Source organism: Cyprinus carpio, chromosome B16 (assembly GCF_018340385.1).
Source record: "Cyprinus carpio isolate SPL01 chromosome B16, ASM1834038v1, whole genome shotgun sequence".
NCBI lineage: Eukaryota > Metazoa > Chordata > Actinopteri > Cypriniformes > Cyprinidae > Cyprinus > Cyprinus carpio.
In genome coordinates, this window is record NC_056612.1 from 13,663,757 (window position 1) to 13,676,438 (window position 12,682).

At 36.1% G+C, this 12,682-nt stretch overlaps 1 protein-coding gene across 1 annotated transcript; it reads right to left on the reverse strand.

Annotated features, from left to right (window-relative positions):
• Positions 1–3,032: 3,032 nt before the first annotated feature.
• Positions 3,033–12,212, reverse strand: LOC109105904 (interleukin-6 receptor subunit alpha-like). The gene is given in 12 exon segments (XM_042740874.1): positions 3,033–4,582; positions 4,747–4,818; positions 4,820–4,865; positions 5,111–5,168; positions 5,304–5,341; positions 7,160–7,322; positions 7,424–7,575; positions 7,674–7,843; positions 8,600–8,723; positions 8,809–9,429; positions 11,344–11,450; positions 12,088–12,212. Coding segments are annotated over 12 exon segments (1,896 nt in total). The 5' UTR covers positions 12,186–12,212; the 3' UTR covers positions 3,033–4,335.
• Between the last annotated feature and the right edge of the window lie 470 nt (positions 12,213–12,682).

The following is a 12,682-nucleotide window of genomic DNA, read 5'->3' on the forward strand; positions in this document are numbered from 1 at the left end:
AGAGGTTTTGATGAGGTACGTGCTTTGAATTTGGCTTTAGGACGCTGTCGTCCAGAAGCAGGAGTGGAATGTACAGCATGTACTGGAGCAGGGTTGCTTGTAGCCATTGATTTTGCCTGAGCATCAGCGGCCTCTAGCTGTGTGGCAATTGTAATTGCAATCTCCAGTGTCAATTTAGATTCCGCTAATTATCTTTCACAAATGCGAGAGTTAGCAATGTTTTCTACAAGCTGGTCACGCAGCATATCTTCAAGATTGTCAGCAAATTCACAAGTAGTCGCCAAATGTCTTAATGCAGCAATATATTGCACTACCGTTTCATCTGTCCTCTGCACTCGTTTCCTGAAGGCATGTCTTTCCATGACCACATTTCTTTTTGGAATGAAGTGCTCTTCCAAAGCTTTAATAGCATCTGCCAGATTGTCACCGGTATTGGGCAATGTATAAAACAGTCTCTGGCCTTCAGTTCTGAGGCAGTGAAGGAGCAAAGCCCGTTTTCTGGCTTCTGGCCAGGAATCTCCAGTAGCATTGATGACGAGCATGTAGTTCTGAAACATCTTCAGCCATGTTACTAGTGGTATAGCAGGCTCACCGGGACAAGGCAAAAAAGGACTGGGAAATATTGCACTTACTGATACCACCCTCAGGAAATCTTGTTAAAAAAAAAAACCTTCCTCGTCGCCAATTTTGTTATGTCTTCATGTAGACAAGAAGCACAATACTGTGTATTTCTCTTAGTAAACTTTAATTACTATCATGAACAAGCAAGATAACATGCATGCACATGCTCAGCATTCTTTCTTACTCTTCTCACTTACTTCCTATGCATATATCTAAATCAAGAAGCTTGAGTGCCATCTAGTGGTGCATTAATGTAAGGACATCACACATCTGAATGGACTATTGAATCACTGGCTCACTTGATTCGTTCAAAAACTAATTCATTCAAGGAACAAAACACCATGTTACTATGCACTGTTGTATAAAATGAATCGCACATTTGTGCTCGCGCATGTAGGCCACCTGATATTCAGAAAAGAACATTGCTTGTGCAATGAATATAAAAGACATAAAAACTCCTACATGGCTATTTTTTCTTTCATTACTTGAATTATAAGGTTCTGTATTCCAATAGGCCTCATTGCACAGTGAATGCTTTTAACCTCTCAAGATGTGTTTTTGTTTTGTTTTTGCAAAGTCCGTGACTCGATAATGTCAGCTCTCCTATCATCTCTCAATCCCTCACAGTTACATACAGCACACATTGTGTCAAGGGAATGTTTTTAAATTCTAATGAAGGAAAAATCATACCTTTTCTGCTGTCTTCTTTTTAAAGAAATCGCAGGCCAATCGCAGTTATTCGTGAATTATCTTAAAGGGATACTCCACCCCAAAATTAAAATTTTGTCATTAATCACTTACCCCCATGTCGTTCCAAACCCATAAAAGCTCAGTTTGTCTTTGGAACACAATTGAAGATATTTTGGATGAAAACCGGGAGGCCTGTGACTGTCCCATAGACTGCCAAATAAATAACAGTGTCAAGGTCCAGGAAAGGTATGAAAGCCGTTGACAGAATACTCCATCTGGCATCAGAATTGCAATCTGGGAAAACAAAAATAACTACTTTATTCAACAATTTCATTGTCAACAGTCTGCTCTGTGTCTCTCCATATCACCATTTGCTGTGTATGCTCTTCTGTATCATTAACGCCACAAGGATGCACTGTTTATTGTATTTAGCTTTGATTTGAAAGAAAAACAGTGCATTCTTGTGGCGCGGATGATACAGAAGAGCATACACACCATACCACAATCAAAGCTTAATACACGTAGAAACAGTGCATCCTTGTAGCACGGATGATATGGAGAGACACAGAGGAGACTGTTGACAAAGTAATTGTTGAATAAAGTCGTTATTTTTGTTTACAAAAAGTGTTCCCGTAGCTTCATATAACCCAGATTGCACGTCTGATGGCAGATGGAGTATTCTGAAGACGACTTTCATACCTTTTATGGCCCTTGACACTGTTATTTACTTGGCAGTCTATGGGACAGTCACAGGCCTTCCAGTTTTCATCCAAAATATCTTAAATTGTGTTCTGAAGACTAACTGAGCTTTTATGGTTTTGGAACGACATGGGGGTAAGTGATTGACAAAATTTTCATTTTGGGGTGGAGTATCCCTTTAAGTAGATAATTTTAACATTTCATTTGCAGGATAAGTTTTACATATTGACACATTTTCCCTAATTAATGTTGTTCAGTTGCTTTGACACAATCTGTTTTGGTGACTTGGTTTTGGTGACTTGACTTGACATAATACACATTATTAATCCAAAGGGGATGGTAAGGGGGGATGGTGGTTTTACTGAGGGGATGCTTTTTGTCGTTTTTCTAACCAGGGGGATGCCATCCCCCCTCAATTCGAGACCTGCATATGGCAGAGATTTGGCTAAGCGTTAGTGGAGTTGTTTGCTTTTAGCATGACTACGCATTGCCTGCTCTGGTTCTCACTGTCTCCTCCGTCGTCTCTGGGAAGGAACACTCTGGGTCATGAGTGGCCCAGTACACAAGACTTAATCCATTTGATCTCAGTGACTCCTCTTTCAATAAGCTCTTCTTGTATGGACTTTCCCCCGGGGCTGGTTAATGTTTTGCTGCTACCTAGGCTTGAGTATATTACTAAGCATCATCCCCATTTCACTTCCAGCAGGTGTTCTTGGACGCTTTTGCCCCTTTCTGATGCAGGGAATGGAAGTGACGTGCGACTTCCTAGTCTCTGCCCGGTAAGGGTGTTGATGATCTGCGTTGACCGAGCAGTCCAGTGGTGTAGATCTCACCAATTGTTTGTATGTTTTAGCGGTAAAAACAATGGAGCTGCCTTCACCAAACAGAGAATGTCTCATTTGGTGGTTGAAGCGGCCTCTGAAGTGTGTCACCTTTGATGTCTATGGGGTTTGTAAGTCACTATTCTTATAAAGTGTCAATAGAGCAATAAATATTCAAAAATGAGCAATGAACAAACAAACTTAAATTAAAATATCATCCAGCATATTCATATATTCAATATGAAACATGTTCAGCATATAAAACTCTGTACAAACAAGAAACTGTGAAACACTGCACAATATTCCTTATTCTATGCCATATTCAAATAAAATGACTCTCCCTGAAGTTAACTAGTATAACTGTTAGACACAATAAAAATATAGCTCACCAAAACTTCTCCCAACAGGTGATTTGTAGTCTTCGTAAGTAAATTTGCTTTAATCAGCAGGCATATTTGCAAACACAAAAATTACATCCAGGTTCAAAGCAAGTTAAACTTTTCTTTAAAATTTTAAAGTAAAATTTGTTTTACAGTGGAAGTGTATGGGGCCAATCCGTACACATTAAAATCCAGTTTCAATAGTACGGAAAAAAATATCCTGGCTCTACCAAACTTTATAATGGCATTGAATGGTAGTCAAGATTTTGAAGCAAAAAGTGCATCCATCCATTATAAAAAGTACTTCACACGGCTCTGAGAGGTTAATAAAGACCTTCTGAAATGAATCCAAGCATTTGTGTAAGAAAAATACCCATATTTTAAACTTTATAAACTGTAATCTCATGCGTCCGCTAACTGTCATACACTTGTTCACGAGAGAGTGGCGTTCCAGCGGATGACGTAGGATGCAGGCATAGCGTAAGCTCTAATAAGAAGTGGAGGAGAGGAGAGAGCAAAACAAAACAAAACAAAACAACAGTAATGAATTAAAAGTACAAAATATGGATTTGTAAAGAAAAATGGCAGAGGATTTCAATATAAGCCAAAAGGGGACTGATTTTCCTCTGCTGCAAATAAAACTGGCTACACCTTGGTCCTATCTCCGCTCTCTCAGGAACGACTGTATGACTGTAAAACTGTAAGCTTCACATCCTCCAAAAATTGGTCCCATTCACTTTCACTGTAAGTTACTCACCATAATCTCGATTCCTATATTTTTTTAAACAAGGGATGAGTCAAAATATTTTTTTTTTATGTTGAATTAGATTATCTTAACATTCATGTAAGGCTTTTAGAAGACACTCATATCCAAAGCTATTTATAAAAGTGCTTTTGCTTCACATTTGAGACTGCCATTGTCAACAGATGGCAGGCATTTTGTAGAAATTGCTTTAAAAATTTTATTTACAAATGGTTCTGATAGTAGTCAAAAATAATGTAGGACAAGATGAATTACTTTGTCTATACAGTAACACTCAAAATTGAGTTTGCACTCACAATACTGTTACTGAACACAAATCCCAGTCTGTGATTCTTAGTCTATCACAGTATATTTCTTCAGTTTACTCATGTCTGTCTATGCCTGGAGACAGGAAGTAATCAATATTATGCAGATGAATGCCCTCCAGCACCTCTTGCTGAACAGGAAGGAAGTCTTGCTGGCTGTGTTTGGGAGGAGACATCAGTGACTTTCCCTCCTCTGGAAGCTGCTCAGAGTGGACAGGAGCAGGAACAGGTCGAGGGGAATGAAGGAAGAATGCAAAGGGCAAAGTCTGTTTTCCTATTTTAGACATGAAATGAAGCCTATTCCTATAAGAACACAAAGTAAACGGGGGTAAATATGAGGAGTGAATGGAAAAAAAGCAAAGAAACAGACTTTGAACAACTTCAGTTTTTTAGAAGACAAAAGGCATTTTCAGATCTGAGGAATCACTAAATAGATATTAAAAGATGCAAAACATAAAGAGTTTTACCTGAGTACACAGACTATGAGCATGGTGGAGACTACAAGAAAACACAGCCCAAAAACACATGACACATACACACACTGTTGCATATTCAATATCATCAGCTCCATCTATTACCTCTGAACCTGATAGAAAGAAAGAGTAAATGAGGACAGAGGTGAAATGTCACAGAATGCTGAAATGTGTGGAAATTACAGCACATTGTTAAACTCCAAACATGTTACGTTCACCATTTCCTGTTTTGACTTTCCAGTAAGGTGCCACATTCATTTCCTGTCTGCTTTCATTATAGAATTAGCAGATGTGTGAGTAACAGTGCCTGAAAGAGAACAATGAGACAAGTTACCCCTGTTTTCTTGTTCAGGCTCACCTACACCAGGGCCTTCTCCAGATCCTTCTGAATCTTCAGGAAACATCTCAACAGGCTCCTGGATGACAATGGAAGGAATAATAAACATAAAGCTTTAAATATTTTAATCAGTGTGTATATGTCTAAACGGGTACAATAAAAAGCATGTAGAGATATGTCAGTGTGTGTGTTATATTTTGTCGAATGAACTCACCAAAGTAATACTCTCAGATGTAGTAGTCATCTCAGGATCTACAAAGAAATGCAAACAAACAATGCAATGTTCAATTTTTTTAGGGTGCTGTCACAACCTTAAAGCTATTGTTTTGCTCTTCTACAGCAAAGCTGTGTAAGATTAAAAGGTATTTTCAGAAAATTCAAATTGTTTCTTTACAGAGACTGTCAATGCTGCTTGGATGTGGCATGAATGCATTTACACAGTAATAATAATTGTGCACTTTAATAATAAGGGCTGAAGTTGGTCAGAGCAGGCATAATTTAATCTGGCTTTTAAAAGAGTTTTGAGCAGCCTTAACTCAGCTGTGTAAAGATGTAAAAGTGTATTTTGCATGAATTATATAGATTTCGTCTGTTTGTTTGGTCCTAAAAGCTACTAATAAAACAGTGCAGGGCTATAGATGTATTACAATTCTTGTGTCTGGAAAAAAAGGAGACAAAATTAACATTGGTCTGACTCTGAGTTTGATTTTATGGCGACCTTTCATAAATTATTTTCAAAACAGTTTGATTTGTTTGAATCGATGCAGAAGTCTGTTTTTATGATTTATTATTATTTCGTTAAATATATGTACACATGTAGTGTTGCCGGTTGTGTTGGTATGTGATTGTGTATGTTGTTGATTGTTGTACAAAATAAAAACAGAAAAATACTACTAAAAAGTGAAATTGCTTATTGGAAATCGGTGTTCTTTGATATTTACAAATACTAATGCTAGGTGCTTTAATTTGAAACACTAAATTTAATGTGTTGTGAAAGGCTTCAACTAAATGCGTCTCTATTTCTGAGCAAGTTGTGTGGTTTTTAATTTCAACCACTGTTAGTCTACTAGCAATTTTGGATGTTTGTTGCAAAGCCCTGTTCCTTTTCACAGCTTGCCCAACTGACTGAAATCTCAATGTCCAACAGACAATCAGATGCTTTTCCCAGTGCAAACAGTGTAAATGATGTTCTCACAGACTCCCAGTAAAGCACTACATGATCAACATAACATGATCTGTTTAGAGCCTCTTATCTGATGAACACTGATCTTTGCTCTCTTAAAACCAACAATACATGTACAGTATGTGCCAAATACACAAAATACTTAAAAATACACCAAAACTGGTCTAATTTCTATATAGTAGCATGATATTTAGATAGATTAAAGGGATACTCCACCCCAAAATGAAAATTTTGTCATTAATCACTTACCCCCATGTCGTTCCAAACCTGTAAAAGCTTCGTTCGTCTTCAGAACACAATTTAAGATATTTTGGATGAAAACCGGGAGGCCTGTGACTGTCCCATAGACTGCCAAGTAAATAACAGTGTCAAGGCCCATAAAAGCTATGAAAGTCATCATCAGAATACTCCCTCTGCCATCAGACGTGCAATCTGGGTTATATGAAGTGACGGGAACACTTTTTGTAAACGAAGAAAACAAAAATAACGACTTTATTCAACAATTCCTTTGTCAACAGTCTCCTCTTTGTCTCTCCATATCACTGTATGCTGTGTATGCTCTTCTGTATCATCTGCGCCACAAGGATGTGCTGTTTCTACGTGTATTTAGCTTTGATTTGAAAGAAAACAGCATCAGTATTCTGAGGACTACTTTCATACCTTTTATGGACCTTGACACTGTTATTTATTTGGCAGTCAATGGGACAGTCACAGGCCTCCCGGTTTTCATCCAAAATATCTTAAATTGTGTTCCAAAAACGAACAAAGCTTTTACAGGTTTGGAACGACATGGGGGTAAGTGATTAATGACAAAATTTTCATTTTGGGGTGGAGTATCCTTTTAAAACAAGAAATAAAAAATAAAAAAATAACATGTATTTTGTTACCTGTCCAAGTGACTGCATAGACTGTGTCAGTCCAGTCACTCCAGAGGCCATCGAACTCATCCTTGGCCCGGAGCTGCACTTCATATTGAATGTGTGGCAGAGCATCATAAATTGTCCAGGACACTTCTTTGTCCATCCTGTCATCTATCAGCACTGACTGGTACTAAATACACATACAAACACACGTAAATACAGCCACAGACTCTACACATAACTCAAGCTGTGCTATTTCAAGAATTATACATATAAGCCTTCCCACTTTACCTGCTCTTTGAGTTGTGGTCGGTATCTCAGCTGGAAATGCAAGGCATAGAAGCCATGCTTCCAGGAACTGGGATAAGACCAGGATACTTTAAGCATATGCTTCTGGCCCTCAACTGCTCTCACCTTCACGTCGGTTGGAGGGTCTGGCTTAACTACACAGAAAAAGATCTTTGTTTCACAAGCACATTGTTGGTGTGCTAAAAGTGTGAATAATCAACATCCCACAGGACAGTAATACACAAGCACTCACTGATGTCGTGCAGCTTGAAGCGGAGGTAAGGGCTCATGGCACTGCCTGCTGTATTAGACACGCACATTTTTGCTGCATGGAGAGCTCTGTCACCCTCCTCCACGTGAAAAGCACACCAACAGCGGGAGCGGGAGAATGAACAAGGAATTTGAGTGGCGTTGCCAAACAATCTTTGCAGAGAGGGAAGAAAAGTGCACAGGAGAGATCAGTTATTTAAAGGAAACCAAAAATAATTCAGTCAATTAAGCTTTAGAAATCTACAAATATTTATTTTATAAATAAATAATACATGTATTTAAATAATTACATTTTACTACAATAAGCTATATTGTCCTATCACCATATTGTAGTAAAATTATATATGTATATATTTAAGGATGGGGATGATTATTAATACATAAATTGTTAAATTGGTGCCTTTTCCTCACACATAGTTTCATATGGCTTCTAAAGAATTTTCATTTTTTAGGTTTCACTGTAACATTTTAAAGTTTAGGCCTAGAAAAGGCCTAAAGTGATAAATTCCTTCAAAATGCATTAAATATAGAAAAAAATAATTAAACCTGTTTATAAAATAGAAATCTTATTTTAAAATATTTAATAATATAAAAATATTTTATTTTAGAATTTTAATTATATGTTTTTTAAATATACAAATATTTTCCATATACACATTTTATAATCTAAAAAAAAAAACCATTTATTTTAATGTATATAATACTTTGTATATAAATAATAAAATAATAAGTTAATTATTGTATTCAATTCATAGTTTTTCTTTTTTACATTAAATTCACATTTAATATAAATATAGGTAAATACAAGCATACCAGTTTGAAAATGGCATGAGTCAGTGAACCATTTATTCATAAAGTGCTGATTGCTACTAAATGAACGAATTCTGCCTTACACATATGCAAACTCACCCTCTAATAAGAAGTAGGTAACACAGTGGCCGTGGGGTAACTGGATTTTTGGATGTCCAATCACAGCGGACTTTACTTGTGTGAAACTTCCTGTAGCAGTAGACAGTTGGACTCTCTGGGGGCACTGTGAAAATAGCACAAGGATGTGAATTTCTTCTATTTGTATCTGTAAACCACTTATCAATATGAGTGTGAAAGAAGGTCCTCACCCCCTACGCTGATTCTGACTGTGGAAATGAGTCTCTCTCCTCTGTAGCAGCTGTAATTTCCAGCATCTGCCAAGCTGAGATGAGGACGTCTTAAAATCCCTCCCCTTTCCACTCCAGCATGAACTTGTCGTCCATTGAGAGTCCAGCGTGTTCGCTTTTTGATGCCTCTTGTCACCCTGGACCGTTCCTCTTCATAATCATAGTCCTCATAATCATCTTGCTCAAAATCTGTCCCCATGGTGATACCAAAGACCTCTTCCTCCTGTCCAGTAGTTTGAGTGACAGCACGCAAAACACGTCTAGAAGTGTTTTGTTCCTTTCTTATGGATACAGGTGGTTTAACGGTGATCGTTGTGTCCCCTATAGCTTTGGTATGCATAGCAGAATTAGTCTTTTGGTATGTCCCAGTTGCAGCATTTCCCTTCATACTGGTTAGCTGTGTAGCATTAGCATAACCTTTCTGGGATGTCCAGCTGACTGTGATGTCTTCTCTCTGCTTGCTGTATTTTTTATTCATGACACTGGCCGAAGCCAACGGCACACCGTCCACAGTGATATAGCCTCTGCAGCCAAACACAACATTGCTTCCTAACTTCAAGACCAAAACTCCAGGAAGGGGCTCTGAAGAAGTTTCAAAACAGTTTTTATTTGTTTTTGTTTATGTCTCGTATATACTGGTCTCTACAGTACATTATACCCACAGTTCATTGCGTCGGTTAAATATGGAACAAAATTATGCAACAAAGTGGTACTTTTACTTTCACTTCCTTTTATTAAAATACCCCAGATTCTTCCCCACAATCACTCTTTCTTTCTGTCATTGTAAGTATGCTGAACCAGTGGATATGATTTAAAAGCAATACAACAGCATAATGAATATAAACGGTCAAAAGGGAATCACTGTATGTAAAAGAAAATGGTAAACTTTTTTTTCTCCAAGTTCATGGCACTGTGAAACAATAAAGTAGTATTGAAAGCCTATAAAATCCACACTATGCCTAATTTTTATGTGTCATACGCAAACATCTGCTACAACATAACCAGGGAAATCCTCATCATATTCATAGATGACTTTCTATGTGTATCACATGTGAGTGTTAACTTCATTTATGCACACTTTTGGACAGTGTTGGGGAAAGTTGGTTTTAAAAGTAATGCATTACAATTTTGTGTTACTCCTTAAAAAAGTAACTAATTACGTTACTTGGTTACTTTTTATGGAAAGTAATGCGTTACGTTACTTTCGCGTTACTTTTTAAATCTGGGCAGGGATTGCTTGTTTGATTTTAATATAAAAAGTTCTATTTTTTGGCAAATGTAAAAGCCCTTTACCAAAATCCTCAGGCTAAAGAAATGGAAATTTACGTCTGTAGAGTAGAATTCAGAAGAAGAAAGTTCAACACTCTTCAGCAATAAAAAAAAAAGAACAAATGTTTATCTTGAGTAATTTTTGCTTATTAGTATGGTTGAATTGGATCATCGAAGATCAGCAGCAAAGACACTGGTTAGTAAAATGGGATTAAATACATAAAGGATATTTGTATTATTTAACATATTCAATTATTGCAAGTTTGCGTCATATTCTGAGTTGTTTTTATTAATTTTGAGGAAAACTAGCAATAATAATAATAATAATAATAATAATAATAATAATAATAATAATAATAATAATAACAACAATAATTTAATTTGTCCACTAGCAATGCCAACAGACATACACATTTTTTCTGAATGTTACAGTCATTTCCAACACATCTTAATTGAAATATTTTGTTTGAGAATTTTTTTTATTTTTTATTTTTTGTGGGAATTAAATGTTAACATTTTTGTACTTAAAAAGGTCTCCTTTGTTTTTTTAACCATGTTAAAAACACATTTTTATTGCAATTATAACTTGATTGCAAATGATGCAAAATAAAATTGAAATTTACATTCATTTCTATCCACACATCACATCTTTATATGCTCATACTTTTTTTTTGCCACAATGCTATTTTTTATATAGTAAAGAGTTTGAAAAGACTAATAATCATTTTCAATCAATGACAAGGAATCGTTTATATTATTTTTTTTTTACTCTTTTTGGATTCAAAATATTTAAAACATGATCATTCATATTATTTTAATGTTTGTTTGTTTGTTTTTTTGTCTTTTTCCCCTCCCATATTTTAGGATTAAAGCAGAACAAAAAAATAATCAATTAATGTGAGGTAAAAAGTTTCCAAGATGGTTTAAATGTGACCTTTTTCTTGTACCAAAGAAAAGTTGCCGTGATAAAAGTTGTTAAAATACTAAAGGAATTTCTACTAATAGTGGGCTATTCTTAACCACGAGCGCTTATCATTAACCATTAACCACTAAGTCAGAGATGAATCACTCTGACTACATCCTAACAACACCATGAAAGAGATATAATTATAGATCTTAAAGTCAGAATATACCATACAGGTCAAGATTAACTGATTTAGGTTAATCACACAAATTCATCCAAGTGAATAATTCTCGGTTGTGTTTTGAAATGAAATGGTTAATTACCTTGTCGAGGACACAGCTCTTCTGGGGCAGGCTGAACTTTAATCGCAGCTAACACACCGAGGAGAAACTTGAGTGTAGATCGCGTCCACATTATAAATGAGATTTCACTTTAAAAAAAAAAATAAAAAATAAAAAAAAAATTCACCGACCAAAATGTACAATATGGGTATAACGGGTCATAATGTCAACCATTTCAGCAAGTTTAACGAGATGAAAATTTACATTTTGCTCACATCTACATTTCAGAAAGATTAACAAATTAAATTAAAAAAACCTTAAAATTTAAAAGTAACTGTTGCATTACACCTATTACTTGAATCATGGTACAGATCTAGGACAAAGCGTTAGCTATTCGTTTGACAAAATAATAATATTATCAGTTGCGACTAGATTTCGATCCGGAGCTCGTTTGTTTCTGAGGGAGACAGAAGACTGCAGCCCCTTCCTCTCCTCCCCGCACATTATAGGCTACTATCTGTTACTTTAACAAATCCGCTCTTGCGACACTGATGAACCACAAAGACAAACAAGTTCCTATTTGACAAGGCAAAGACCGAGAACAAACTAATTCTGTTTGCGGTCAGTTTTATAAAACATTACTACGTGACCCAAGACCTGCTATCACCGAGGATCGCCAGAATAGACCAGGTCTGCTGCTGGCAATAGGATTAGAAATGGCTTTTATAAATACGTTTTTTTAATAATTAGAAATAGTTCCCAAAATGAATAGTCTCATTTACCCACCCTAATGTTGACTGTCTGTCATCCGTGGAAAACAAAAGTAGAAATTCAAGCTTTAAAGCTTCACAAAAACACGTAAAGTGCGATAAAAGTCCATACATTTCTGTGGTCGCTATTAATTACACTTTTTATGGCTTCGACTAAATCACTAAATCAGTGAGTTGAACTCTAGAACCGGATCAGTTCAATTCGTGAGTGAATCATTTAAACGTCTTCTTAACCGTATGAACTGATTCATTGAAAAGATCCGACTCAAAAGAACGAATCATTCAAAAATTGGGCATCACTATTTAACTTGTGAGAAAAGTATCATATGGTCCATTTTTAGGGTGCTTCGGTCCCCATTCTGCATGGAAAAGAGTCAAAATAACATTCAGAATGTCTCCTTTTTGTTTCTAACAAATCATGATGGTGAGCAAATTATGACAAATATAATTTTGGGATGAACTATTCCTTTATAAATTATTTATTCAAAGCTAGTTAGACACACAGCCTTGATCAGTTTTTTTTTTTACTTGATTAAAATTATTTAATCATATCTATTTTTTAATTTTTCACTAGACCCATTCACAACAGTAGGGTCACACTGTTTGCTTCA